Source organism: Apiospora hydei (assembly GCF_038363865.1).
Source record: "Apiospora hydei strain CBS 114990 chromosome Unknown utg000003l_segment0_segment0, whole genome shotgun sequence".
Classification (NCBI taxonomy): domain Eukaryota; kingdom Fungi; phylum Ascomycota; class Sordariomycetes; order Amphisphaeriales; family Apiosporaceae; genus Apiospora; species Apiospora hydei.
Genome location: NW_027117362.1, coordinates 1,541,017 through 1,563,428, shown reverse-complemented (window position 1 = coordinate 1,563,428; position 22,412 = coordinate 1,541,017). Strand labels below are relative to the sequence as shown.

The 22,412-nt window shown below is 55.5% G+C and overlaps 9 protein-coding genes across 9 annotated transcripts; 3 read left to right on the top strand and 6 right to left on the bottom strand.

Annotated features, from left to right (window-relative positions):
• Positions 1-260: 260 nt before the first annotated feature.
• On the bottom strand, positions 261-3,044 carry PG997_002313 (Chitin deacetylase 1; the record flags this gene model as incomplete). The annotated part of the gene is made up of 5 exons (XM_066806628.1): positions 261-1,730; positions 1,810-2,521; positions 2,598-2,689; positions 2,758-2,779; positions 2,947-3,044. 5 exons carry the CDS (start codon positions 3,042-3,044, stop codon positions 261-263), a joined length of 2,394 nt encoding a protein of 797 aa, XP_066673924.1.
• A 661-nt stretch (positions 3,045-3,705) lies between these two features.
• PG997_002312 (uncharacterized protein) lies at positions 3,706-4,827 on the bottom strand (the record flags this gene model as incomplete). Its single annotated transcript, XM_066806627.1, has 3 exons — positions 3,706-4,171; positions 4,232-4,642; positions 4,706-4,827. 3 exons carry the CDS (start codon positions 4,825-4,827, stop codon positions 3,706-3,708), a joined length of 999 nt encoding a protein of 332 aa, XP_066673923.1.
• Positions 4,828-5,962: 1,135 nt separating this feature from the next.
• PG997_002311 (uncharacterized protein) lies at positions 5,963-7,598 on the bottom strand (the record flags this gene model as incomplete). Its single annotated transcript, XM_066806626.1, has 2 exons — positions 5,963-7,533; positions 7,595-7,598. 2 exons carry the CDS (start codon positions 7,596-7,598, stop codon positions 5,963-5,965), a joined length of 1,575 nt encoding a protein of 524 aa, XP_066673922.1.
• Positions 7,599-9,167: 1,569 nt separating this feature from the next.
• PG997_002310 (aminotriazole resistance) lies at positions 9,168-10,934 on the top strand (the record flags this gene model as incomplete). Its single annotated transcript, XM_066806625.1, has 2 exons — positions 9,168-9,423; positions 9,538-10,934. 2 exons carry the CDS (start codon positions 9,168-9,170, stop codon positions 10,932-10,934), a joined length of 1,653 nt encoding a protein of 550 aa, XP_066673921.1.
• A 165-nt stretch (positions 10,935-11,099) lies between these two features.
• On the bottom strand, positions 11,100-12,379 carry PG997_002309 (uncharacterized protein; the record flags this gene model as incomplete). The annotated part of the gene is made up of 2 exons (XM_066806624.1): positions 11,100-11,491; positions 11,551-12,379. The coding sequence occupies 2 exons, from the start codon at positions 12,377-12,379 to the stop codon at positions 11,100-11,102; spliced, it is 1,221 nt and encodes a 406-aa protein (XP_066673920.1).
• Positions 12,380-13,633: 1,254 nt separating this feature from the next.
• PG997_002308 (phosphoglycerate mutase-like protein) lies at positions 13,634-15,223 on the top strand (the record flags this gene model as incomplete). The annotated part of the gene is made up of 3 exons (XM_066806623.1): positions 13,634-13,651; positions 13,809-14,540; positions 14,609-15,223. 3 exons carry the CDS (start codon positions 13,634-13,636, stop codon positions 15,221-15,223), a joined length of 1,365 nt encoding a protein of 454 aa, XP_066673919.1.
• A 774-nt stretch (positions 15,224-15,997) lies between these two features.
• PG997_002307 (uncharacterized protein) lies at positions 15,998-16,889 on the bottom strand (the record flags this gene model as incomplete). The annotated part of the gene is made up of 2 exons (XM_066806622.1): positions 15,998-16,330; positions 16,527-16,889. The coding sequence occupies 2 exons, from the start codon at positions 16,887-16,889 to the stop codon at positions 15,998-16,000; spliced, it is 696 nt and encodes a 231-aa protein (XP_066673918.1).
• A 268-nt stretch (positions 16,890-17,157) lies between these two features.
• PG997_002306 (uncharacterized protein) lies at positions 17,158-18,189 on the bottom strand (the record flags this gene model as incomplete). Its single annotated transcript, XM_066806621.1, has 1 exon — positions 17,158-18,189. The coding sequence occupies one exon, from the start codon at positions 18,187-18,189 to the stop codon at positions 17,158-17,160; it is 1,032 nt and encodes a 343-aa protein (XP_066673917.1).
• Positions 18,190-19,764: 1,575 nt separating this feature from the next.
• On the top strand, positions 19,765-21,592 carry PG997_002305 (uncharacterized protein; the record flags this gene model as incomplete). Its single annotated transcript, XM_066806620.1, has 4 exons — positions 19,765-19,958; positions 20,015-20,190; positions 20,260-20,493; positions 20,574-21,592. 4 exons carry the CDS (start codon positions 19,765-19,767, stop codon positions 21,590-21,592), a joined length of 1,623 nt encoding a protein of 540 aa, XP_066673916.1.
• Between the last annotated feature and the right edge of the window lie 820 nt (positions 21,593-22,412).

Genomic DNA, 22,412 nt, shown 5'->3' with positions numbered 1-22,412 from the left:
TATACGTGTAAGAAGCCGAATAACATATTGAGTTCTGACGTGTTTATGAAAGAACTTGTCTATCTGGAAACGTGCTTATGGTTACTCGAGTTGCCACAGGGACCATGGTTGAAAAGTCTTTATATGATCCTCGTGATATTTGTATATTACGTATCATCATAATCATTATCATTCATTCATAGCAAACCCGATACTGCGAGATATCCAATCTCCCTATCTCCCTTCGGCCAGATTGTGTCCAATAGACGAGATAAATCACGCTAAGACAGGCTCTGCAGCGTTTCAAAGTCCGGCATCCAGACCGGCGAGTGTTCCTTGTCCTGGTCGATCCAGCTGGCCAGCTCCGCGACCACCCTCCACGCCTCATGATCGTCGCCCCCTGGACTCATCTGGCTCAAGATACTGCGTTGGTGCTGTTGATGCTGTCCCTGATCCGGTGCTATCGTCGACGCCGCAATAATTTGAGGATCGATAGTGACATCAACATCATCTGAGGCACCTGCAGGATTACTCTTCTGCTCCGCCGCCGCCGCCTCGCCCACCTGCGCAAACACCTCCTCCGCCCCACCACCACCAACACTATTACCATTACTCCGCTGCTGCAACTTCTCCATCGCCGCATTAACCAGCAACTCAAACGCGTCCCGGTACTTGCGGACCCACGGCGCGCGCTCGCCCATGACGAACAGCACGAGCGAGCAGGCGCGGACGTCGTCGGCGAGCCGGACGGACCAGACGCGGCCCGGGTGCGTCCAGAGGCCGTACAACAAGGTGATGCCCGCGACGAAGACGGTCTGGACCGCGATGAAAGAGTGCCCGTAGTCGAGCGTCTGGTGCAGGCGCTTGTGGGCCTGGCAGATGTCGCCGGCCGACGCCAGGCAGAGGGCGTAGTACGGGTCCGTGGGCGGGAGCAGGGCGAGGAAGGGCTGGACTAGAAGGCGGATGGCGCGGTGGTAGTGGAGGAGGGGGTAGTTTAGTTCGTTGTTGCTGTGGCTGTTGCTACTATTGCTAGTGCTGTTGGAGCTGTTACTTGAAGAAGTAGTAGTTGCTGAGGCGGTAGTAGTCGCGAGAGGCGACTGTAGCAGCTCCTGCTTCCACGCCTCCAGCTCCGCGTGGTACTTGTTCAGCTTGGGTACTAGAGCGGCCAGCGGCTTGTCGGTGCGATAGATGGAGTGCTGGATCCGCGACTCGATCCGGCGCAGCTTGAAGAGGAAGATGGCAGGCGTGAGCGACGTCTTCCAGCTGGCCGGATAGCTCCTCCCCACGCCGCCATGAAACACTACCGCCTTGGGGCTCACACAGCTACTGTTACTGCCACTGCTAAGGGGTCGGTGGTCATTACTGTTGCTTGCCCCGGTATTGGATTTTCCTTCCGAGCTTCTCTTGTCATCCGTATTATCTTCGGGCAATTCCACATCGATCTGTCGGTCCGGGATGCTAAACGGACGCCCCATGGAGATGGCGATAGTCCGCTCGAGGGCGTAGACGCTCCAGAAGAGCCGGCGCCGCATCTGTATCTCGTCCCGGCTGTCCAGCTTGTCCTCATTGCGCCGCATGTGCAGGCCCAGGTCGATGGACGTCCGCATCGCGAGCCCGATCATGTACCAGATCCCGAAGCTCGAGGGCGAGCGTAGGTGGTACAGCACCAGAAGGGCCATGGCCTCAATGTTCTGGGTCGTGCGCGACTCCCGGGCCGCGAAGATATGCTGCAGGGCTGACATGTAGTAGCTCTGTTGATTGAATTGGACGAACGTTAGTCTTGGGCTCATGGCTAGTGTGCATGTAAGCAGAGAGTTAGGGGTTACTGACCTCTGGCGGAGAACTTGTATGCTTCTCCGTCAACTGCAGCAGCATGGCGCCGATGGCGTAGACCATGTACAGCTTGAATATGCCGAAGCGCTGCTGCTTCGTCAAATTCGGGATGGGCGTCGCCGCGAGCGCAGCCCGGTCGTTGTGCAGGACCCAGACCTCGGCCGGGTCCAGAAAGGGGTACCGCGGGTGGATCTGGCTGAAGTAGGCCGATAAAATACTGAGACCCAGTTCGTCGTTGGGCGGGCCCGCGCTGTTGGCGATGACCTCGTCCATGGTGATAGCTTTCGTAGGGGACCCCTGTGTGGTAGGGCTGCTGCACTTGATATCGCCTCCGCACGAGAAGCCCGTTCCCGCGGCGCTCGATTTCCTCCGCTTGCAACTCCTGGGGCTGATATCGCCTCCTCTGCTTGGTATGGCTTTGTTCCAGACTGTCGCTTGTACCATCTCCCCCAGGTTCAGGGCGAGGTTCAGACCCGACGAGGAACCGATGTAAGCAGGCGCCTCGAAGTTTCCCAGAGACAGCAGCTCGACAACTTCTCCTAGCGCATTGCTACTGTGACTGCTGTTCCTAGGAGGGAATTGGGATTGTGAAGGGTGTTGTGGCTGCCTATGCTTCTGCTCTTCCTCTTGCTGCTGAAATGGGAGCCCGTTCAGTTCCGTCACCCTGGACTCGAGGAAGGCAACTCGCTCTTCAAGTGCGCGGGTATAGCTGAGAGAGGGATGTTCAGTATGCATGCAACGTGGCCACGATATCATGTTTGGTACGGAGAGGGGCGGGCACATACGCTGCTGGTGGTTCATCCTCGGTCACGGCAGTCTTGTCACATTCGGTGCCTGCCTTCCTGCAGTTGGAACAGATCGGCCATTGATCATCACACTTGAGGCAAAGTCAATGGGGTGTGCCTCTGAAATTGTGGTATAATGTCTAATACATGATTGGCTTACTTTCTGTTTCCTGTTCTTACATCTGCAAGTGGGTGTGTTAGTTTTCCGATTCTAGTAGACAGAAACGTGGGTGCGAGATGCGAATCTAGTCCGAATGAGGAATGCATCTAAGATTCACCACTTGGCAAAGGATTACTCTATCAACGGAGCTCATCCATAGGGAGCCACGGAAATGCCAATGTTGCTTACCTGGTACATGCGGTCCGGCCCCGTTTTCGGGGGTTATGAGTCGGTGCGTCCGCGAGAGCCGGCGACACGAAGGAAGGCAATTGCCCAGGGGTGGCCATTATTAGTTTGGGCAAGTGAACTGACTCGGGTAAATAACCAATCGGGCTTGCGTCGTGAGGGTCGTGTCGTTTCGTAACAATAAGCGGTCAACTTTTCGATCGAAATACGGATGTCCGAATCATCGCGTGTATATAACCGTCTCATTCGGTTATGGTGACACATTGGAAGGGGCCGTACTATCGGAGGTGTCATGTCACGCCCATGGTGTTAGTCAAGGGGGTCCGATAACAAGTCGGTGGAAACCGGTCACCTCCGCCCAGCAAATTGCCAAAAGGGGTAGGTGCTGCTGATAGCGAAGGGTGCCGGCCCCGCAATGTTAGCTGTCCCAGTGGGTTCCGGGCCATGTGCCGATGCGGCAGTGCATATCAGACAGAAGGAAGAAGAGGGGAAGTGGCCGTCAATGGAAGTGAGTGACGGCATAGCTGCGGTTGGTATCAGTTATCTTGAGGCTATATCAGTTCAATTGATATGCCGTCTTGTTTCTTGCGCACCAGAGTCGTAGAGTGGGGCCAGATGCTTCTCTGTTCAACCGAGTGTGTGATTCAAATGCACTGCGCCTTGATAAGACCCTCGAAACCGCAGACCTGGGATATTCTGGGCGTGTACTGGGTAGATAGATAGATATAGATATAGTTCGCCATTACGTGATGATATGTTGCTCTAGTTGCCGACCTCCTCCATCCAAGCACCATTGGGCTTGTACGGGAACTTGGCATGCATATGCTTCGCAATCTCGCGCCGCGTCGTGACCCACACACCGGGCTTGTCGGCGACGTACTGCATGAACTTGCGCAGCGCCTCGCTGCGACCCGGCTTGCCGATGATGCGCGTGTGCAGCGGGATGTTCATCAGTTTGCCGCCCTCGCGGTACAGGCAGTCGAACGTGTTCTTGAGATACTGCTCGTACGTCTCGGCCACCGAGCTGCCGAACCCGGGCGACATGTGGAACTTGCCGTCGTTGCAGTCGTAGTTGTACGGGATCAGCAGCATGCCCTTCTTCTCGCTGTCGGGTAGGTCCTTTTCTTGCGGCATGTCGATCCAGTAGGGCACGTCGTCGTTGTAGCACTCGGACGACCACAGGAACTCGGCGCCGACGCTCTTCCATACCTCGGGGAATAGCATGTGTCTGTGGTTGTGATAAGCCGACGCCCACATGACACGGAGTTTGCTGCTAAGATGCACTTACGTCTGCGGCGTGCCACGGCCAAAGTAAGCACCCACGGGCATCTCGCCCGAAACCTCCTTGAGCAGCAAGATGGCCTTCTTGATGTACTCTTTGTCCTCCTCGAGGGTGTAATCCCAAGTGTCCTTCCACCGCAGGCCGTGGGCCGCGATCTCGTGGCCCTCGCGCACCAGAGCCTTGGCGAACTTGGGGTTCTTCTGCAGCGCCACCGCGACGGCGTAGGTGGTGAAGTTCCAGCCGAACTCCTTGAACAGGCGCATGATGCGCCACGACGCCGTCCGGCTGCCGTACTCGAAGTCGTGCTCCGCGTTCAGGTACCGGGCGCCCTCCTTGTAGCCGCCGGACGCGCCCTTCTCCCAGAGGTAGGGCTCCGAGTGGGCGTCGCCGTCCAGTACGGAGCGCTCTCCACCTTCTCTGTAATTCCGTGTAAGTAACTTTGAAATATGTGGTGCAAGTCTATTCAGGGAGTGCACTTACTCATAGTTAAGCACGAAGGAGACTGCTATCCTTGCGCCGTTAGGCCATTGAGGGTCAAATCCCTCTTCGCCAAACCCCTCGAAGTCCCGAGGGACCTGTAAGCTCTCCTCAATGTGAACCATGATTGCTCCGCTTACCAGTAAGATACTCTCTGAAGATCTGGGATCTTGAAAATTGGACGAATAGAACTGTACGAGTTATTCAGAAGAGTCCCAGAGGCAGCTTCACATGAAGTGGTCATGATAGTGCTGCAGGCTCAACCATATGGCCAGAAGGCAGGGCGGGGTGCGAATACCGCCAACTCCGATGATAGGCGCGCTCTCCAGGGGGTGGTGTACTCTCTCAACATCAAAGCCCATACACCGAAGAGCTGCATTATCAAGCAGCACCGGTGCTTATGTTACCGAAATGATATGCACCACGGCTCCATTTTGTTTAGCCGTTTGCACCAGGATGTGGTTGCCGATAGCACGGCTGGCAGGAAGGCAATGGAAACTGGTGGGTAGTCTACCTGCTAGCGCATTGCGGGGTATCGGATTCATCCCGACAGTAAGTCCATGGTATCCGAACGTCATTCTCCGACCGAAGCAATCGTCTCGGAGCACTGTGGTAGCGCTTGGATACCCCCATCGATGTTGTATTGTGGTTAAAAGAGAACTAGAGAGCACAGCGCAGACTAAAAGGCAGCGTTTTGACAATCCGGGGGTGGAGCCAACCAGTTGTTTCGATGGGGGCACCTTCCAATCGGTTTGCATCGAAAACGATCAACTTTCCCAACTCTCTCGCACTTACGGAATTAGCCATTAAGGTTAGAGACCAGACAACTCCAGCTGCCGACAACGATGACACACTCATCGCCTTCAAGCCTGGCCCTTTATGGTATTTCATTGCGGTCCCGAGTTTTGCGTCGGGTAGGGCGGAGCAAATATTGATGCAGGTCTGTCCAACATACATACTTCTTACCCAAACTCTCTCTTACTGCATGCAGTAAAGTGAGGCAGGTTAGAGCTTACTTGGACATCGGGCACTGAGAGTGCCATATGCTAGCTTGCACCGAAGTCTGCGATGTGACTAATACAGGTAACCAAAATACTTTACCAAGTCCAATATTAAACGCTGCGCCGAGCACCCAAGAAAATACAGTCTTCCGTTGTGTAATGTTCGGCCCGCATACTGCACCTCGGAATTCCATATAGACATTAAAAAACCGAGGCCCCGCTAGATACTCTTACTCAAGCAAAACCTAATCTGCGGAATTCAGGGTAACTCCGCTGGCGATGTCTTCTCCTGCGGTGAAGCTACTACGTCGCCATCCGCAACGCACCCGTCCCCAGCTTCTGCACGCAATGCTCTCTCCCCGGCCTCCAATATCTCTGCACCACCGGATTGATGTGGAAGCGAATCACCGCCTGCTTCTCGAATATGAGTGTCATCCAGTTGGGCCTCTTGTCGGCTGGCTGTTCCTCTGATAGCCTCCTTGGGGTCGTCCCTTCCATTATTGTGGCTCTCCTCAAGACCTCGCAACTTCCGACGGTAGCGCAAAATGAACCAGGCCAAGACTGCTATGATGCCGAGCACCGCAGCTCCAATGCCTGCGCCTATGCCTGCAGACACGGTTGTGGTCAGGCCGCTATGGGCATTATTGCTGTTCCTTGCTCCATTCTTACCGCCGTTGACGCCATTTGTGCCATTACAAGATAGATATCTGATTGTTCCTTTGTCATACATACGTACGAGCCGCGAGCAATCGAATTCTGAGTTCCAGGCCTTTATTATGACCTCGCCGGCACTGGAAAGGCGTGGGAAAAGTGCGGGGGATGTGGTACTGCCATCTCGAGTCAGCCATGCTCGGTTTTTCTTATCGCATGGAGTTCGGTCTTCCACAGCATACTTGTCTATCACACCGTTGATGTGTATGGAATTGGCAGTTGTTAAGCTCGAGAAGTCGCCAGGTACTGTCGAATTCGGGTTGTCCATGATATTGAGCCTCTTTACGCTTGCCAAGCGATCGAAGGAGAGTTTCCGGATGCCGCTGTTCTTCGTTATATTCAAGTCCCCGCCCACTCTGGACAACTGGTCTAGGACTAGTTCTGACTGTGCAAGGTTCAAGGGCTGTGTTGTAGCATTCCCTGTCCAGTCCGGGGTTATACTCGAGCCCCAAGGCCCCAGCACTAACGAGTTTTCCACGGCGAGATTGGGTGAATATTGACCATATCCTAACATCGCAGCAGTCCCGAATTCGTCAGAGTAGCTTCCGTTGCCGATTGCTACATTGGTCACGTTCTGTAAGGACAGAAAATCGGAATAGCCTTTGTGAGGGTATGCCACGTCGAGGGTTAAGGTGATTGTCTCCAGTTTAGGGAATGAAGCGTTGGTATCAACAACGGAAAGAGTCTTGACGCTGGTCAGATTTGGGAATTCCACATTACCTGCGTCATTCAGACCCAGAATGAGTATGTCGTGGTTGTAGAACAATTGAACATCGGGATCCTGGCCAAGTCTGGGGGTCTTATGGATTCTCAATCCGGTAAAAGGGCCGTTAGCCTCATTTATATCGATTTCCGTTAGTAGTGGTGCTTCGTAGATCCCAAGGCCACCATAATCGACAGTATTCGGGAAAATTATCTTCTCCAGCTCATCGTTGCAGGATACGTTCATGATAGAGAACGCTGTCAAGTTCGTGAAATTCAGGGTACCCTTTGCACCGTGAACGAGTATCAAGGTATTGTTGTTGTTGTATTCGCGCAAAGGTCCATTGTCGATATCGGCCTGAGAAGTAATAGTGACGTTGAACTTGCTTGGGTCGGGCAGGTATATATCATCACACGCTTGGTAGATTAGCCGGAGTACTTTGGGAACTAGAATAATGTGCCATTGGCCTGAACTTACACATAGCGGAGTTCACTTCAGCAGTATATTATAAACTTAGGGGTGCTAGGATTTGACGAGGTTGGCGGTAAACGTCACGTTATAGTGAGAGTTTTGATAACTCAAAGGGAGATGGATTCAAAACCAGAGAACCAGTTAGCGCGCTGTATATAAACTTAATGTCAACGGTCGGGTGCATCTTAGAAGGACTCGAGGCTATGTTGTTTGTGCTTGCAAATATTCTGCCTAGGGGCTATGCACTACGATGGATGGATAGTATGAGAATGGAGGGTTACCAATGTCACTTTACAGCCTGGGCAAGGCCAGGCGTACCAATAGACAGTCGATAGATGAAAATATCGTATCATACGTACATGGGTATTCATATATGGCTGACTCATGGCCCAAAGCGGGAAGAGCATTTTGCTGATCGCTCACAACCGCCAATAGTCCTCGTTTTTATAAAGGGGCCAAGTCTGACTGTATGCATAAGTGGAGCCCCGATGGCCTGGAGGGCACTACAACCGCTCTTCGACACGCACGTACGACGATTGCTGTCAGGCTGTCTCAAGCGGCATGCTGGTACTACCTATCAGTTAAGGTCATCATGCATGCGTGCATGCAGAGTATATGGTGACCAGGAACGTAGTTGCTCTTGGCATGGGGGCTGAGGTCCCTGCTCAAGTTGGGTACGAAGTACGCACAACCCCCCAGCATGTGCGAAGCAGAATCTCCTGTTACGTATAGAGCATGCCGGATGAGATTGAATTACTCTGTGCTTGAAGTTCTGCGATTTCCAGGATGAAGGAACGAAAGATGTCGAAGTCCTTGTGCTGCTGGTACCGCATACCGAATGACCGGTTCGCGGCTGATCACGCTGTACCCCTGTCTTGTGGTTGCAGCAGCAACTTTTCAGCAGCGACGGGACGGGAATGGCAAGAACTTGTTTATAAACCCGGTTCGGAAATACAAGAACGCCTCTTCACTTTGTTGGGTCTAGCCAAACCTTAACGCGACGAGCGAGGAAGGAACTAACTCGAACAATCTGAACAGACCATTTTTCCTGACATCAAAGTTGCGTATGTTATCGCCGAACTGTCTCAGCAGGCAATGGGCCGATGACAGATGATAGGTCCATTTATTTCCGAGTGTATGGCCCCATCCCGTCTCCAGTCTTACCCGTCATCATTGAAATCACCAAGGCCAGAGTTTTTCTTTCCTTGCCGGTTCTAGCAAGGGATGATGGACGAGTGGGTTGTCCCATGCCGTGCCCAATTCTGCAGGAATGCAGACACCAGTCGCCCCTTCCGTAGATCACCTGAACTATTTGCTTACTTCTAGAAGAAAAGGCTGCGTCTACCGCCCGAAACATGCAGATCCTGACGCATCGTTGCCCATAAGCCCGGATTAAGCGTCTGTGTAGGCCTGGAATTATCAGCCATTTGTAATCCGTCCAGTAATCAGCCTTTGGCGCCGCGCGCATAGTAGGCCTCACGTCCATAAGAAAGCTGCGTTTCTGCTGGTTTGTTGCAGGCCCAAGACCTTCACATTGCATGAAAAGATGGAACATAGGAGGTGTTCAACAAGCGACGACATGACAACAACGACCAACGCTGATGATGTCGGAACCAACCACGGGCGGCTATCCCCGAAGGACGATGAGCGCGACCTCGGAAGGGACTCGGGACTGGACAGTTCTCCGGAGGACGACGCCGACGACACCTCGACCGTAGATGGAACCGGGCCCGAAGCCACGCGAGTCTCCACCAACCTTTCCATCGCCGAGACCATCTCGCTGCCCCACGAGTTGCTTCTTGTAGCCGTGGTATGTCTTGCGCAGCTCTATACCCGTAAGTATTTCCCTCCCTCCCATGCCCCTGCACGTCCTTGTCTTACTCCACCAGTCGAGGTCGAGACACTCATCCTGAAGTAAAGAGAATATGAGAACTGACGCCATATTACAGAGGCCGCTCTTGGCAACACCATCGGCATCCTCAAGATCATCGGCAGGAGCTATGGCATCTCCGACCCAGCCGAGTTGTCCTGGATCATCGCGGGCTACAGTTTGACGGTGGGCACCTTCATCATGTTCTCCGGTCGGCTCGGCGACGTGTACGGCTACAAACCCCTATTCCTCATCGGCATGGCCTGGTTCTCCGCCTGGAACGTCGTCTGCGGCCTGGCCATCTACTCGAACCACGTGCTGCTGATCTTTGCGCGCGTCTTGCAAGGCATAGGCCCCGCCATCTGCTTGACCAATGGCCTTGCCATCCTTGGCGCGTCGTACGGGCCGGGTAAGCGCAAAGCCCTGGCCTTCGCTGCGTTTGGCGCTACTGCGCCCGGAGGAAGCATCCTCGGCGCCGTCTTCGCTGGCTTATTTGCACGGCACTGGTGGCCCTGGGCCTACTTCTGCTTCGCCATTGTGTTGGCCCTCAGTGTCGTCCTGAGCTACTACGTGATTCCGTCGCGGCCATCCCTGATGGGCAGGCCTCGCGAAACCTGGCCCCGAGGCTTCTGGTCCGTCATCCACGAACTGGATCTTGCGGGCGCAGCGACGGGCATTACAGGCCTGGTGCTGATCAACTTCTCCTGGAACCAAGCGCCGCTAAGCGGGTGGTCAGCCCCCTACGTCTACGTGCTCCTGCTCATCGGCGTCCTCTTCATCGCCGCCTTCTTCCTGATCGAGATCCGCTACGCCCAGCACCCCTTGATCCCCTTCGACGCCCTCTCGGTTGACGTCTCCTTCGTGCTGGCCGCCATCGCGTGCGGCTGGGGCTGTTTTGGGATCTGGATCATGTACACCTGGCAGTTCTTCGAGGAGTTCCGGGGCGCGACCCCGCTGCTGGCGACGGCCTGGTTCTCGCCCGTCGCCGTCTCAGGCTGCGCCGCGTCCGTCTTCACGGGCATGCTGATCCACCGCCTCGGCCCCGCCGTCGTCATGGCCGCGGCCCTGCTCTTCTTCACGGCGGGGATCACGCTCATTGCCACGGCGCCCGTCGAGCAGACGTACTGGAGCCAGGCGTTTGTGTCGATGCTGGTGACGCCTTGGGGCATGGATATGAGCTTTCCCGCCGCTACGCTTATCTTGTCTAATGCGGTGCACCGCAAGCATCAGGGCATTGCGGCTAGTCTTATTAATACCGTCGTCAATTACAGTATCGCGCTGGGGCTTGGGTTCGCGGGCACGGTCGAGTATAAGGTCAATAATGGCGGGGAGACGCCCGAGGACAGGCTCCGGGGCTTCCATGGCGCGTACTACATGGGTATCGGGCTGGCGGGGCTGGGTGTGCTCATCTGCATCGCGTACTTGATTAAGGCGCATAGAACTCGGCGCGACGAGAGGCTGAGCGAGAAGGCGTGAGGACATTTAGATAGACAGAATAAATAGAACTCGTTAGACAAATGCTATTAGACGTTTCAATTGGGAAAAGCTCAGTGCTCGACTGTCCGCTAGTTCAATCCTACGGGTAAAGGGTTTCAAGTGACATGCAAAATTTTGGCGAATACTAAGTGATGTGCATTCTCGCTACTGTAAAAGATTTGTATCATCACCTTTCATCAGGCTGCCCAAGAACCGGTCCACACTAAAGTGTTGAAACTCGGCCTCGTTCAGCGAGTTGAACATTTGCTGCCGACTCCTACGAGCCATGTCCCATAGGTCTGCCATGGAGAACTCGTCGCTCCTGAACCGCCTTGCCAGGTAAAAGTTCTTGACGAGCTGCTGCAGCCGTACTTTCAAATAGCCTCGGTACTGCGGATGATGTTCGGGGGACGGCTCGTAGTCCGGGTCCACGGCCCAAACCCACATCTCGTCGGAAAGTCCCTGCATGCCGAGGACAGTGTGGACGGTGCCTCGGTCGTGGACCAGGAAGACGTTGGTGAGTACTCCTTTCCTAAAGCCGCCCTCGCTGCGCCGCCCTCCTCCGTCCCGTCGTCGCCGCCGGGGATGGTGTGGTGTCGAGCCACGAAGTCCTCACGGAGTTTCTGGAACCGCGCCTCGAGGTTCGCGTCCACATCTGGCCCCTCTTCCCGAGGAAGCCCGTCGTCGCCGAGGAGGAGATCCGGCGTCCCGCTCGGCCATCCAGGAAACTCGGGAGCGTGAAGGACATCGAGCCGGTTCGGAAAACTCAGCGCTATCCTGGCATGCAAGGCTCGGCCGCTCAGGTAGGAGTCGTGCTGCTCCTTCTGCGCCTCGCTGTCGAAGGCGGCGGGGTCCTTGTACTGGACGTAGCCCCAGCCGCCGGCTGCCTGGGCGTCCTCGTAGAAGCGCCGGAGCCAGGGCCGGCGCGCGTCGAGTTTTGCGAGCTGGGCCTGGGCTTCGCGCTCGACCCGGGCCCTGTATTCCACCATGGCGCGTCTCCCGTGCTCGACCTGGGCGTTGTAGATGGCCTCGGCCTCGTCTTGGGCATAGAATGGAGCGCGGACGGCCTTCACTCGATTAAAAATCCCCTCATAATGTTCGTTCGAGACCTTGCAAAGGGCATAGTTCAATTTGATTCTGGTTTCGTCTTCTGATGGGGAAATGTCCAGCCAGTAGTGTTCCTTCACCAAATCAATCTCAGCGGCTGTCAGTTCCTCAGGCGCATGAGCGGCCCGTTGTACGAGGTCCGCCCGGGAGAGCGAGGTGCATTTTCGGATATTAGCATCCAATTCGACGTCTTCTGGGAAGTCTAGCAGGCTGCGCTTGTCTCGGGGTGAGATGTCGGACAGCGCCTGAGATTCCAGATCAGATATCAGTTTAGCGATGTGATTGGCGCTGTCGATGTTGCGAAGCACCCGCGTAAAACCTTTAACGTATTGCTCCATGATGCTGCTTAGATTAGATCGTTTCCGATGGAGAGGTCACATCTGAAGCCAAATCGCCTATTTCACGGGGTATGCACTTCTCACGGGTAACACCAATGATACCTAATATCTGGCCGGGCTGATTTCGTGGTCGCAAGTGCTGCTGCCTACCAATCGATCCGCCTGGCGGTGTTTGTTGTCTGCATTGGGACATAGAAATCCACAAGCAGATGCGGCTACTGAAATTGGGCCGGGGTCACCAGTGTAGCTCGATTCGAAATCTTACCAAAAGCTGGCACAACTGAAAGTCGTCTCGAAGGCACTCATGAGCGTGTCATGCCAACTTGGAAACCTCGTAAAGATTTGCATGATTCGTTGGTGGCTGTTCTTCCTGAAGATGGTGCCATCAATGCCGAAAGTTCTTCCAGTGAAACTTACCTAAGGCGGCATCTTTTCTGTTAGCGTTCCGAGCTATGTCGCAGGAGTTGGGTTAAAATGAAGCTAAGATCGACCATTCATTAGGGGATTTTCTTCATCTCTCTCCCCTACTAGCTTGTTCGTTGCATTAGGCACATTTTCATGATGCATCTGCCGAATGAACAAAGGATTCGAAACACTGCAATCGAATTAATCCCCGGTTTGCATATTGTAGTGTTGGCGGGCCGCTTCGCGTGGAGACGACCGAGAGGAGCCGATGCAACTCAACCTTGTCCTTCAGAAGATCGGATCGGAGCATATCGACCGCAGACGTTTGCTTGGCTATGACGTTACAGCAGTGGCGCCAGGAACCACCGCTCGCTGGGGGTTGGGGGGCTGCATGCTGGGCACTGCACTGCCTGACTGCAGCAGCCCAGCAGCCAGACAGCGCATCCAGCGCATTCGACAGCCACGGTCGCTTCGCGGGAACAGTGGGGAAAAGCAAATTAGCTTTTCTTGATCTACCCGCCCACGCTCGGGCCAATGACGCCAGCAAGACAAGGGCCAGCCTGCGGTTGCTATGGTTGGCATTCGTGAATCGATGATCGAATTCACCGCTAACCGTACCTACAGTAGCATTAACAGGTTTTCGGCGGGTTCAATTGACCTGTCTGCTGTCTGTCTTTGTCTTCCTTGAGCCTGGCTTGCTTACACCACCCAACTACGTTACCTCCCCTTACCTACGTGGTCCGGCACACCGGCAACCGAAAAGCAATCCTTCTGCCACCCCAGCTAGCATACATCATACGTAGCTCCATCTATGCAGCTGGACGGGGAATCGGCATGTAGCTAGGTAAGATGGTTCAGTTCAAGGGAGTCATGTCAATACATAAGCAATGTAGCCTCGCTCTCGACGTCGCTTGTCTCTCTTGCCTCTCCTCACCCGCAACTCTCGCTCTTACTCTCGCTTCCATCGTGACTTGCCTGAGCTTCAACCCGATACGCCAGCCATGTCTTCCGGCCAGTCTTACAGCCTTGGGCGCCTGCTCAAGGCCCTGCCCCTCGCTTCCCTCGCCTCTGCCGGGACCCTGAACTCCAACTACAAGTTCAACCCCTCGAGCATCTCGGAGGCGTCGCTCCCTACTTCGAGTCCCAGGACCCCCAGGCCTCTCCCGACGTGCCCCAGGGCTGCAAAGCCTCGCGCGCCGCCTACCTGGTCCGCCACGCCGCCATTGCGGCCAACGACTTTGACTATGAGACCTACCTGGAGCCTTTCGTCTCCAAGGTTGAGAACAAGACTATCGATTGGTCCAAGATCCCCACCCTGAACTTCCTGGCCGACTGGTCCGCCCCCGTCAGCGAGGAAGAGGAGGAGCTGCTGACCCGCGTCGGAAGACTCGAGGCAACCCGGCTCGGCGTGGACCTCTTCTTCCGCTACTCCCACCTGAAGCTGCCCTCCAAGGTCTACACTTCCTCGGCCGAGCGCACCTACAAGTCGGCCCAGTCGCTCGTGCGCGGCTTCGAGTTCGACGACAACACCATGAACGTCGTCAGCATCTACGAGGGCAAGCAGTCGGGCGCCGACAGCCTGACCCCCTACAAGGCCTGCCCGGCCTACTCCTCGTCCGCCGGCAGCGACGAGTCCGCCGTGTACAAGGAGAAGTACACCAAGCCCATCATGGCGCGCCTCAACGACCTGGCGCCCGAGTTCAACTTCACCATGAACGACATCTACGGCATGATGGAGATGTGCGGCTACGAGTCCGTCATCCGCGGCAAGTCGCCCTTTGCGACCTCGACCTCTTCTCGCCCGACGACTGGCTGGCCTGGGAGTACACCGAGGACGTCCGCTACCACTACAACGTCGGCTACGGCAACGAGGTCGCTGGCGCCGTCGGCCTGCCCTGGTTCAACGCCACCGCGAGCCTGCTCATGAGCGAGGCCCCCGAGGCTGAGGACCTGTACGTCAGCTTCACCCACCGCGAGCTCCCGCCCATGGTCCTCGTCGCTATGGGCCTGTTCAACAATTCGGCCTTTGGCGGCTCGCCCGACAAGGTCAACGAGACCATGCCCCTGGACCGCATCAACTACCGCCGCGCCTGGAAGGCCTCGTCCATCCTGCCTTTCCTGAGCAACCTGGCCGTCGAGCGCCTCAACTGCACTGGTAGCTACGGTTACGACGACGGCGAGTACTACCGCATCCTCGTCAACAGCGCGCCCCAGCCTCTCGATGCCTGCGCCGACGGCCCCGGCACCACCTGCTCCCGCGCCGGCTTCGAGAAGTACCTCCAGGAGCGCGTCGACATGTTCAGCGGCCCCAACGGCTTCTCCGAGAAGTGTGGCGTCAGCTACAAGAACTCCACCGACAGCCTGTCCATCTACACCGACTCCGGTGTAGGCAACGGCACTATTGTGGGCAAGCGTCACGAGAAGAGCTACCGCTTCTAAGAGAAAGAAGCTCACGCTTAATTTTTAATGCCTTCTATATATAATATTTTTATGTACTTAATCTGAATGAAGTTATGACCCATTACCATATAATCAATCTTCGCGTTTTGTGTGAACCATCAAATGTGATATTAGTCTACATTTTAGAAACCCTTACCGTTTTCTACGTGAGAATTTATGATGTGTCGAAGGCATTTTCTAAAACATGGCGAACGTGGCCGTCTTTGTCCCCCTGCCCTGTCATACATCATCTTTGGGAGTGGGATGCTCACCGTTTTGAGGCTGTCTTCGGTATAGATTCGCAAGATAAAAGTCTCACCTCCCGACGGCGACGGGCGAGATGACCAAAGTAATCTCAAATGGAGAGCAGTTTCATTTGAATTGACATGTTCTTTTTGAAAAGGAACAAGACTAATGATACGATATGAAGTTAAAATCGAGTCTCCATGCTTGATCTCCTCCTAACACGGCACATCACTCCCAGTCGTGGGACGCAATCATCATATCTTGCTCACTAGCATCTCGAAGCACTGCAACAGAATGACTCCTTCGTTGGACGATAAGAGCACCACCTCTCTACATATCTTGCTCATCTGCAACTTGCCCCTGGGCAACATTCAAATTTCTCCCTCCGTTAGGTCGACCGAGCGCCTCAACCCCAACCTGATCCTCTTCCGCCTCAGCCCGGGCACCACCACCATATTTTCAGCTGACAGCACGAACAGCGGCATCGCGTTCCAAGTCCAAGATGACAGAAGCAGCAGCAACAGTAGCCTAATCCAGCTTCCCGAGTTCTTGATCTGGTACCCGTTGCCGACTATTGGCGGTGGCGCGCCGCAGCTGCTTAACAATAGCCCCTCGGGCCGTGACTTGTTGGTCTACTCCACGAAGACTGAGAAGGAGGCCGGTGATGGTGGCGGCGATAGTTCCAGCCGAAAACTCGCCTCGGGGCAGAGCATCGCAGTCGAGACCACCGCTACTGCCGCCGCCGAGATCGTGGTCCCGATCCGCAGTGCTGAAGGTCGGCGCTGGAGGCTGGGATATTACGTCGTCGCGCCTCGATACCCCCACGAGACCATCGCGAAGCTGATGGGTGGTGGTGATGGGCTAACGTCACCATTGTGGTTCCCCGAGATTTCGATTCATCAGGCGAGCTGCCGGTCAGTGGAAGCGAAGAAGAGGATGTGGAGATGGAGGAGGCCGGTGAGGAGAGAAGTAGTAGCCATGGCGGCAGTGCTCGGACTCGTCAACCAGCGCGAGCTGAAAGACGAAGACGTCGTGCGCGGGTTGCGGAGGAAGATACAGATGCGATTCCCAGGCGACGCGATGCAATTGAGAAGGCTAAGAAGGCGGCGGCGGCGGCGGCGACTGGAGTCGGATCTCGAGGGACAGAGGTCGGCGAGGCCGAGGAGGAGGAAGACGAAGAACTCGAAACTGAAGAGACCAACGATGGTGATTGCGGCGGCAACGACGAACAACGCAGAAACTCCCAACCCAGCACAGACTCTGGGTTGACGTCTCTGTCAATGACGGTACCCTGGGTCGCGCTAGCTGGTGGCATACGACTCAAGGGCCAAGTTGACATATTACCCCTGAATCGCCCACGCCCCTCTTGAGGACCCATCGGTGTACCGCCTGGCCCGTCGCTCGCGAGCGTCTGTGACATTTCGAGATGCTCATTCGGGGATCACATATCACCTTCGTCAGTCCAATGACGGGAACCGGGTAAAGCAACCCAAAAGCTTCATGCGCATGGCTTCACTGTACAAATCAACCATTTCCACCCAAAATCTATCAAAGTTAATACCTGACCCGGGGAAGATGACAGCCTTTTCCTGGCTTCCATGAACGATACGCTGCCGCCACCAAATGCCAAACCAGCCACCCCCTTTCGATTTTCTCTCCTTCTTGAGAGCAGGTACCAGCACCACTCATCAACGGTCATCAAGGTGATACTGTCGGCGCACCACCCGCTCTGTCGTCGTGTAGGGGTCATCCGATGAGCTCCTCCGCAGCGTCGTGACTTGGTGCTCGACGTAGCGAGGCTCTCGGTAAACAGCACTACGACGACCATCGTCAAACTCGTCGGCATCGTCGTCGCGTCGCCTCGTGGAGTAGTAACAGTGGTCACCGCCATCGTAGTAGTAATAGGATGAGGAAGAGGCCCTCCGACCGCCATCTCTGGAATCGTCGTCTCTATACCGTTCTTGCCTCGCCACGCTGAGCGGCCGGCTCGCAGCGGTCCTCACTACGGTGTACCCGGAAGCAGCAGCCGTATGATCTGATCGACCCCCTGATCTCGACGGAGCCCGCCGGATCGGTTCCTCTCCGTAGACCACGCGCTCGACCCCGCGGCCTCGATGATACAGCCGAGGGCTTTCTTCCTCGTCGTCATCGAAACTACCCCGCCGCCCCCTTTCCCGCCGCCGAGAGGCCGAGCGCCGCCTGCGGCCCCGTCGCCGGTCCTCCTCCTCCCACGCCTCCTTCTCGCCGTAAGTGATGCCCCGGGGCCAGAAGCGGTTGGCCACGTACGTCGCCGCCGCGACGGAGCCGAGAAACATCAAGGAGGTCTTGAGCGCGCTGCTTCCCTTCACTTTATCCTTGACGTCCTTGGCGGTGGGCTTTTCCTCCTTGACCTTCTCCTTGATCTGGTCTTTGAGGAAGGATACCGACGGTTTCCTCTTCTGCTGCTGGGGCGGTGTCGGTGGTCGGTTGGTGGTGAAAGAGTCACGCCGTCTGGATGATGACGAATGCTGCTGCGGCGGCGGCGGCGCATACGAGCTCCTATTCCGTAGCGGGTCGTCTGGAGATACGGAGGATGACCATCGGACGCTGTTCCGGTGCGTGGAAGTGGGGTAGGGAGGTGGCCGGGAGTGAGACCGCGAGCGCGCATAGGGGCTTGGTGAGCGGGAGTCGGCCAGGGAGGAGTTTAGCGAAGGGGTCCTGATGGGACGACCTCGTTGCATCTTTTTCCTTGAGATTGCGGATAGATGTGTAAATAATGGCGTACTCCAGCTTCTCGGGGATGTTTCGAGTTGTGGGAGTAAATAGAACAGATGCTGGGGGACCCCTTAAGAGACAATTTCATAGACAGCTTCACTTGTATATCTGACTTCAGTGAGCCCGATTACACAGCTCCGAGCCTGGTCTTGAAGAAAAAGCAAATGCGATAATATGATTGAGAAGAGCAGAATACCAGAAAGCCACCGCGTGTTCCAAGTAAGTATTGTTGTGTTAATATGAAAGGCAGTTTGGACGAGAGAGAGGAAGAGAGATGTAATCGGAATTTTAGAGCCTCATTGACCAGTAATGGGCAACAAGCCCCGATCAGGACTTGGTGGGTGGGAACAAGGCGGCAGACTAACGGAACGTGGCATTCAGGCGAACACGTTGGGTCGTCGTACCTGTAGTACCAACATGCAGTTGCCCGTTTGGCATCAGAACAAATGGATCATGGGGAGGAAAGAAACCCATGACTGCCACGGGGTTGCCAAGCTTTTGAATGACAGTGACAAGCGTGAATAATGCCCGATAAGGCAAGACGAGGGCGGGCTTGTTTCAACTGAAGTCGTTTTCTAGGGCGTGCGGACCTGTTTCTGTACGACCCCTTTTCGGAATGGTGGGCATCTCCGATCTGATCTGGTCTGATCCGCGGCTCCCCTACCCATCCATATATTTACATCGTGGACTGATCGACGACCCACAAACATGTACAAGTCAGAATCGGCGACAACCTCCCTGGCTGGATATGTGAACACATGTTTACCTACATACTTAGGCAGCAGGTACACGTCGATTACTCATCGCGTACAAAACTTTCGAAACACGTAGTACATGCACCCTTTTCCGGGTGATTGCATGCTGGGTTAGGCACAGAACATCACGTGGCCAACCCGACAAACGACGGGACTTGAAGGTCACCACATCTTACGCAACAGACAGGAGTCGAGTGGAGGTGGGCTTTCTCGTTACCTTCGTTCCAAATGATGGCCGTTGGCGCCGGCGCGTCAGTGGCGTCTCACAATCTCGCCCGGCTCAGGCTGGCTCGAACTTGTCCAGGTCGCACCAATGAGATCATATGCAAGTGCTCAGCGTACAATTCATGGAGCTGATGGATCTATATACCCGCCAATCAGGTTCGTCCGTACTTGGGGGGATTAGACGACCTCAATATCGGGGTTCACTGTGTAGCCATGAAGCTGACATTTGGGGCCAAACAGCTTCATTTTGTAATCGAGAACGCGCTGTCGCACCCGGGTCTTGGCCCCCCTTCCCCTTCCCAATTGGGCATCGCGCGGTTGGACACCCAGATGTATCGTAACCTAATGCTTACTACTTACTGTGGGTTGCAAACCTCCAACTCCGTACCTTGTCCATATCGGGTGTGTTGGCCGGCACTAGATCAGGAGCCTCGGAGCCGTATCCTCTAGTGACTGTCTTCAGGTCTACCCTCAACTTGAGAAAAATTGTCGGCCATCCGATCTGCAACTCATCTTTATTTTTGTAGCTTTCGAGATCCAATCAAAGATTGAGCAGCCGTCATGTTGTTCAAGCTCCTGCCGCTCGCTGCTAGCCTGTCTTTCGCTGCTGCATCGCCATGCGCGAAGCCGCCCTCCGCCTCCGGGACGCCGCGCGTGCTGTTGCCGCAAGGGACCGTTGATGGATTCCGAGACTCCCACAACAACTCGGTATTCCTAGGCGTCCCTTTTGCCCAGTCCACTGGAGGCCAAAACCGGTAGGTCTCCTTGCCAGCCTAGTAGACTTCTCTCTAATACATGACCGACCAACCAGATGGAAACGCCCCCAAGACCTCCCGTTGCCCCAGGGAAACAAGTCTGTTGCTGTCTTCAATGCTACGTCCTACGGGCTGACGTGTCCTCAAGCCATCACAGGCACTTCGTATAGCCGGCAGGATGAGGACTGCTTGAACCTGAACGTCTGGGCTCCATCGGAGGGGAGGGGGCCAGGTTGCCCGTGAGTCCGCCATCATCTACCCTCTGTTGCGCCGTGATGAAATACTTCAGAAACTAACATAGCTCAGGTATTTGTTTACATGTACGGCGGTGCTATGGTTACCGGATCCAGCAGTAACCCTCAATTCCAGGGCAACAATTTTGCCCGCAACGGCGTCATTTTTGTCAGTTTCAACACACGTGAGAGCATCTGGGCCTCTCCCAACTCGGCCGAGCTGGGAGGAGACGGCGAAAGCCAAAACTTCGGCATCTTGGATGTCGAGAAGGCACTTGACTGGATCCACCAGAATATCGCCGGTGAGGGAATACCACAGCACACCAGCAGAAAATGCGAGTACGACAGTAGGCTGACTGACGATGGCTACGGCTGAATGTAGCGTTCGGAGGCGACCCTGACCATATCGTTTTCGGCGGCCACTCCTCCGGCTCCGTCCACGTGGACCACTACCTCTGGAATCACCCGGACACCTGGCTCAAAGGCGCCGTGCAGATGAGCGCGAACGCCATCTCCGGCCCCGCCTACGCGCCCAGCAACGCGGCTCTCGACGTCGTCGCAGCCGAGGCAGGCTGCGGTACCGGCCCCGGCCAGCTCGAGTGCCTCCGCACCGTCGATGCCTTGGCCATGCAGACGGCCTTCTTCAACGCAACGGCCAACACCTGGTTCACGCCCGTCATCGACGAGATCACGCGCTTTTCCGACTACCCGGCCCGCTTCGCCGCCGGCGCGTATCCGTCTCACGTGCCCCTGTTGACGGGCAACTCGAACGGCGAGGGCACCATCTTCTCCCTCGTCTACTCGGCCGAGAATGCCAACTTCTCCGAATGGATCACGACGTTTGACGCCGACAGCGCTCACATCCCCGCGTCCGTCCTGCGCAGCGCCTATGACTACGACCACGACGTCGCCGACGACTCGGCGACCGAATCGCGCATGAGCGGCACGCAGTACGGCGACGCGCGCTTCAACTGCCCCGTCGACTTCTTCGTCGACCTGCGCAGCGAGACGCAGGCCACGTGGGAGTACCGCTTCTTTGGCGCCTACGACAACGTCGTCGGCGTGCCCGGCACAGCCCCGACCCACGGCACCGAGATCCCCTTCTTCCTGGGCGGCAACGAGTGCTTCGCGTCGTTGCAGGGCGTCACGGCGGCGCAGCAGGCGCTGGCCGATGCCATCCACGCTTGGTTCGTGGCCTGGATCAAGAACCCCGCGGCTGGTCCGGGCTGGGAGCAGGTCAAGCCTGGCAACGGCTCTTTGGCCAAGCTGGGCGTTCCTGGCGACGAGCTGTCCCGCATCCTCGGGTCCACGTCGGAGCATAGTTCTCGTTGTCAGGCTGTGTACAAGCCATTCTTCCCTGACTACCCTGTTATACAGAACCCTGTCAGGAAGTCCTCCTAATGTATGTCTATGTTTTGGTTGATATAGAGCATAAGGGCATCTGTGAGTGTGACAACTCTTATGTTATGGACGACCGTTAGGATCAACGGTGACAGAACGTTCGTCGGATCTATTTGTTGTAGTAGTAGGGGATGTTTTACTAGTAATAGAGGGGGCCTTGTCAGCAGCAGTCGGCTTGCTGTCATGAGTAGGAGGGGGAGCAAGCTTGCTGTCTATTAGGCGAGGAGGCGGGATAACAGTTGTAGGGGGTTGGCCACCAAAAGGAGAAGGCTTAGAGTATTGGAGCTCATGCGTCACATCCCATACTTCGACATCCAAGTCCCAAACCTCATGTTCGAGACCCATCCTACTTCACATCTCGACTGGTTCACTGGTGGCTCCGTAACGCGGTCACCCAACAGTAGCAAGGAAAAAGAAGCCGCAGAGGAACACACATCCGTCAAGCTTCCGAAGACCCCGACCAGCGCGTCCCGCCACACATGAGTGAGTCTTGGCAAACGCGTTCCATTCCCTCCTATCCCTAGTTCGTCCAATAACAGTACCGTATCTCTTAACAAGGCTGACGTATGGTCTTTAGTGGTCTTCACTACCGGCCGTCGATGGCGGTGCTATTGCGTTCTAATAATCCGATTAAGGGGAAAGTAAGTAACAGGAAGGGGATTACTTGAACTTGCCAATAGGGCAAGTGGGGCACAAGGTAAGCGGTTACGCCTATTAATCAGTCCAGGCCTCATACAGTGAGGCTATGTACTCCCGACAGTACAAGGGAGCAACCGCCATCCATTTACTACCTCGCTGTCATGCCATCATAAAATAGAAT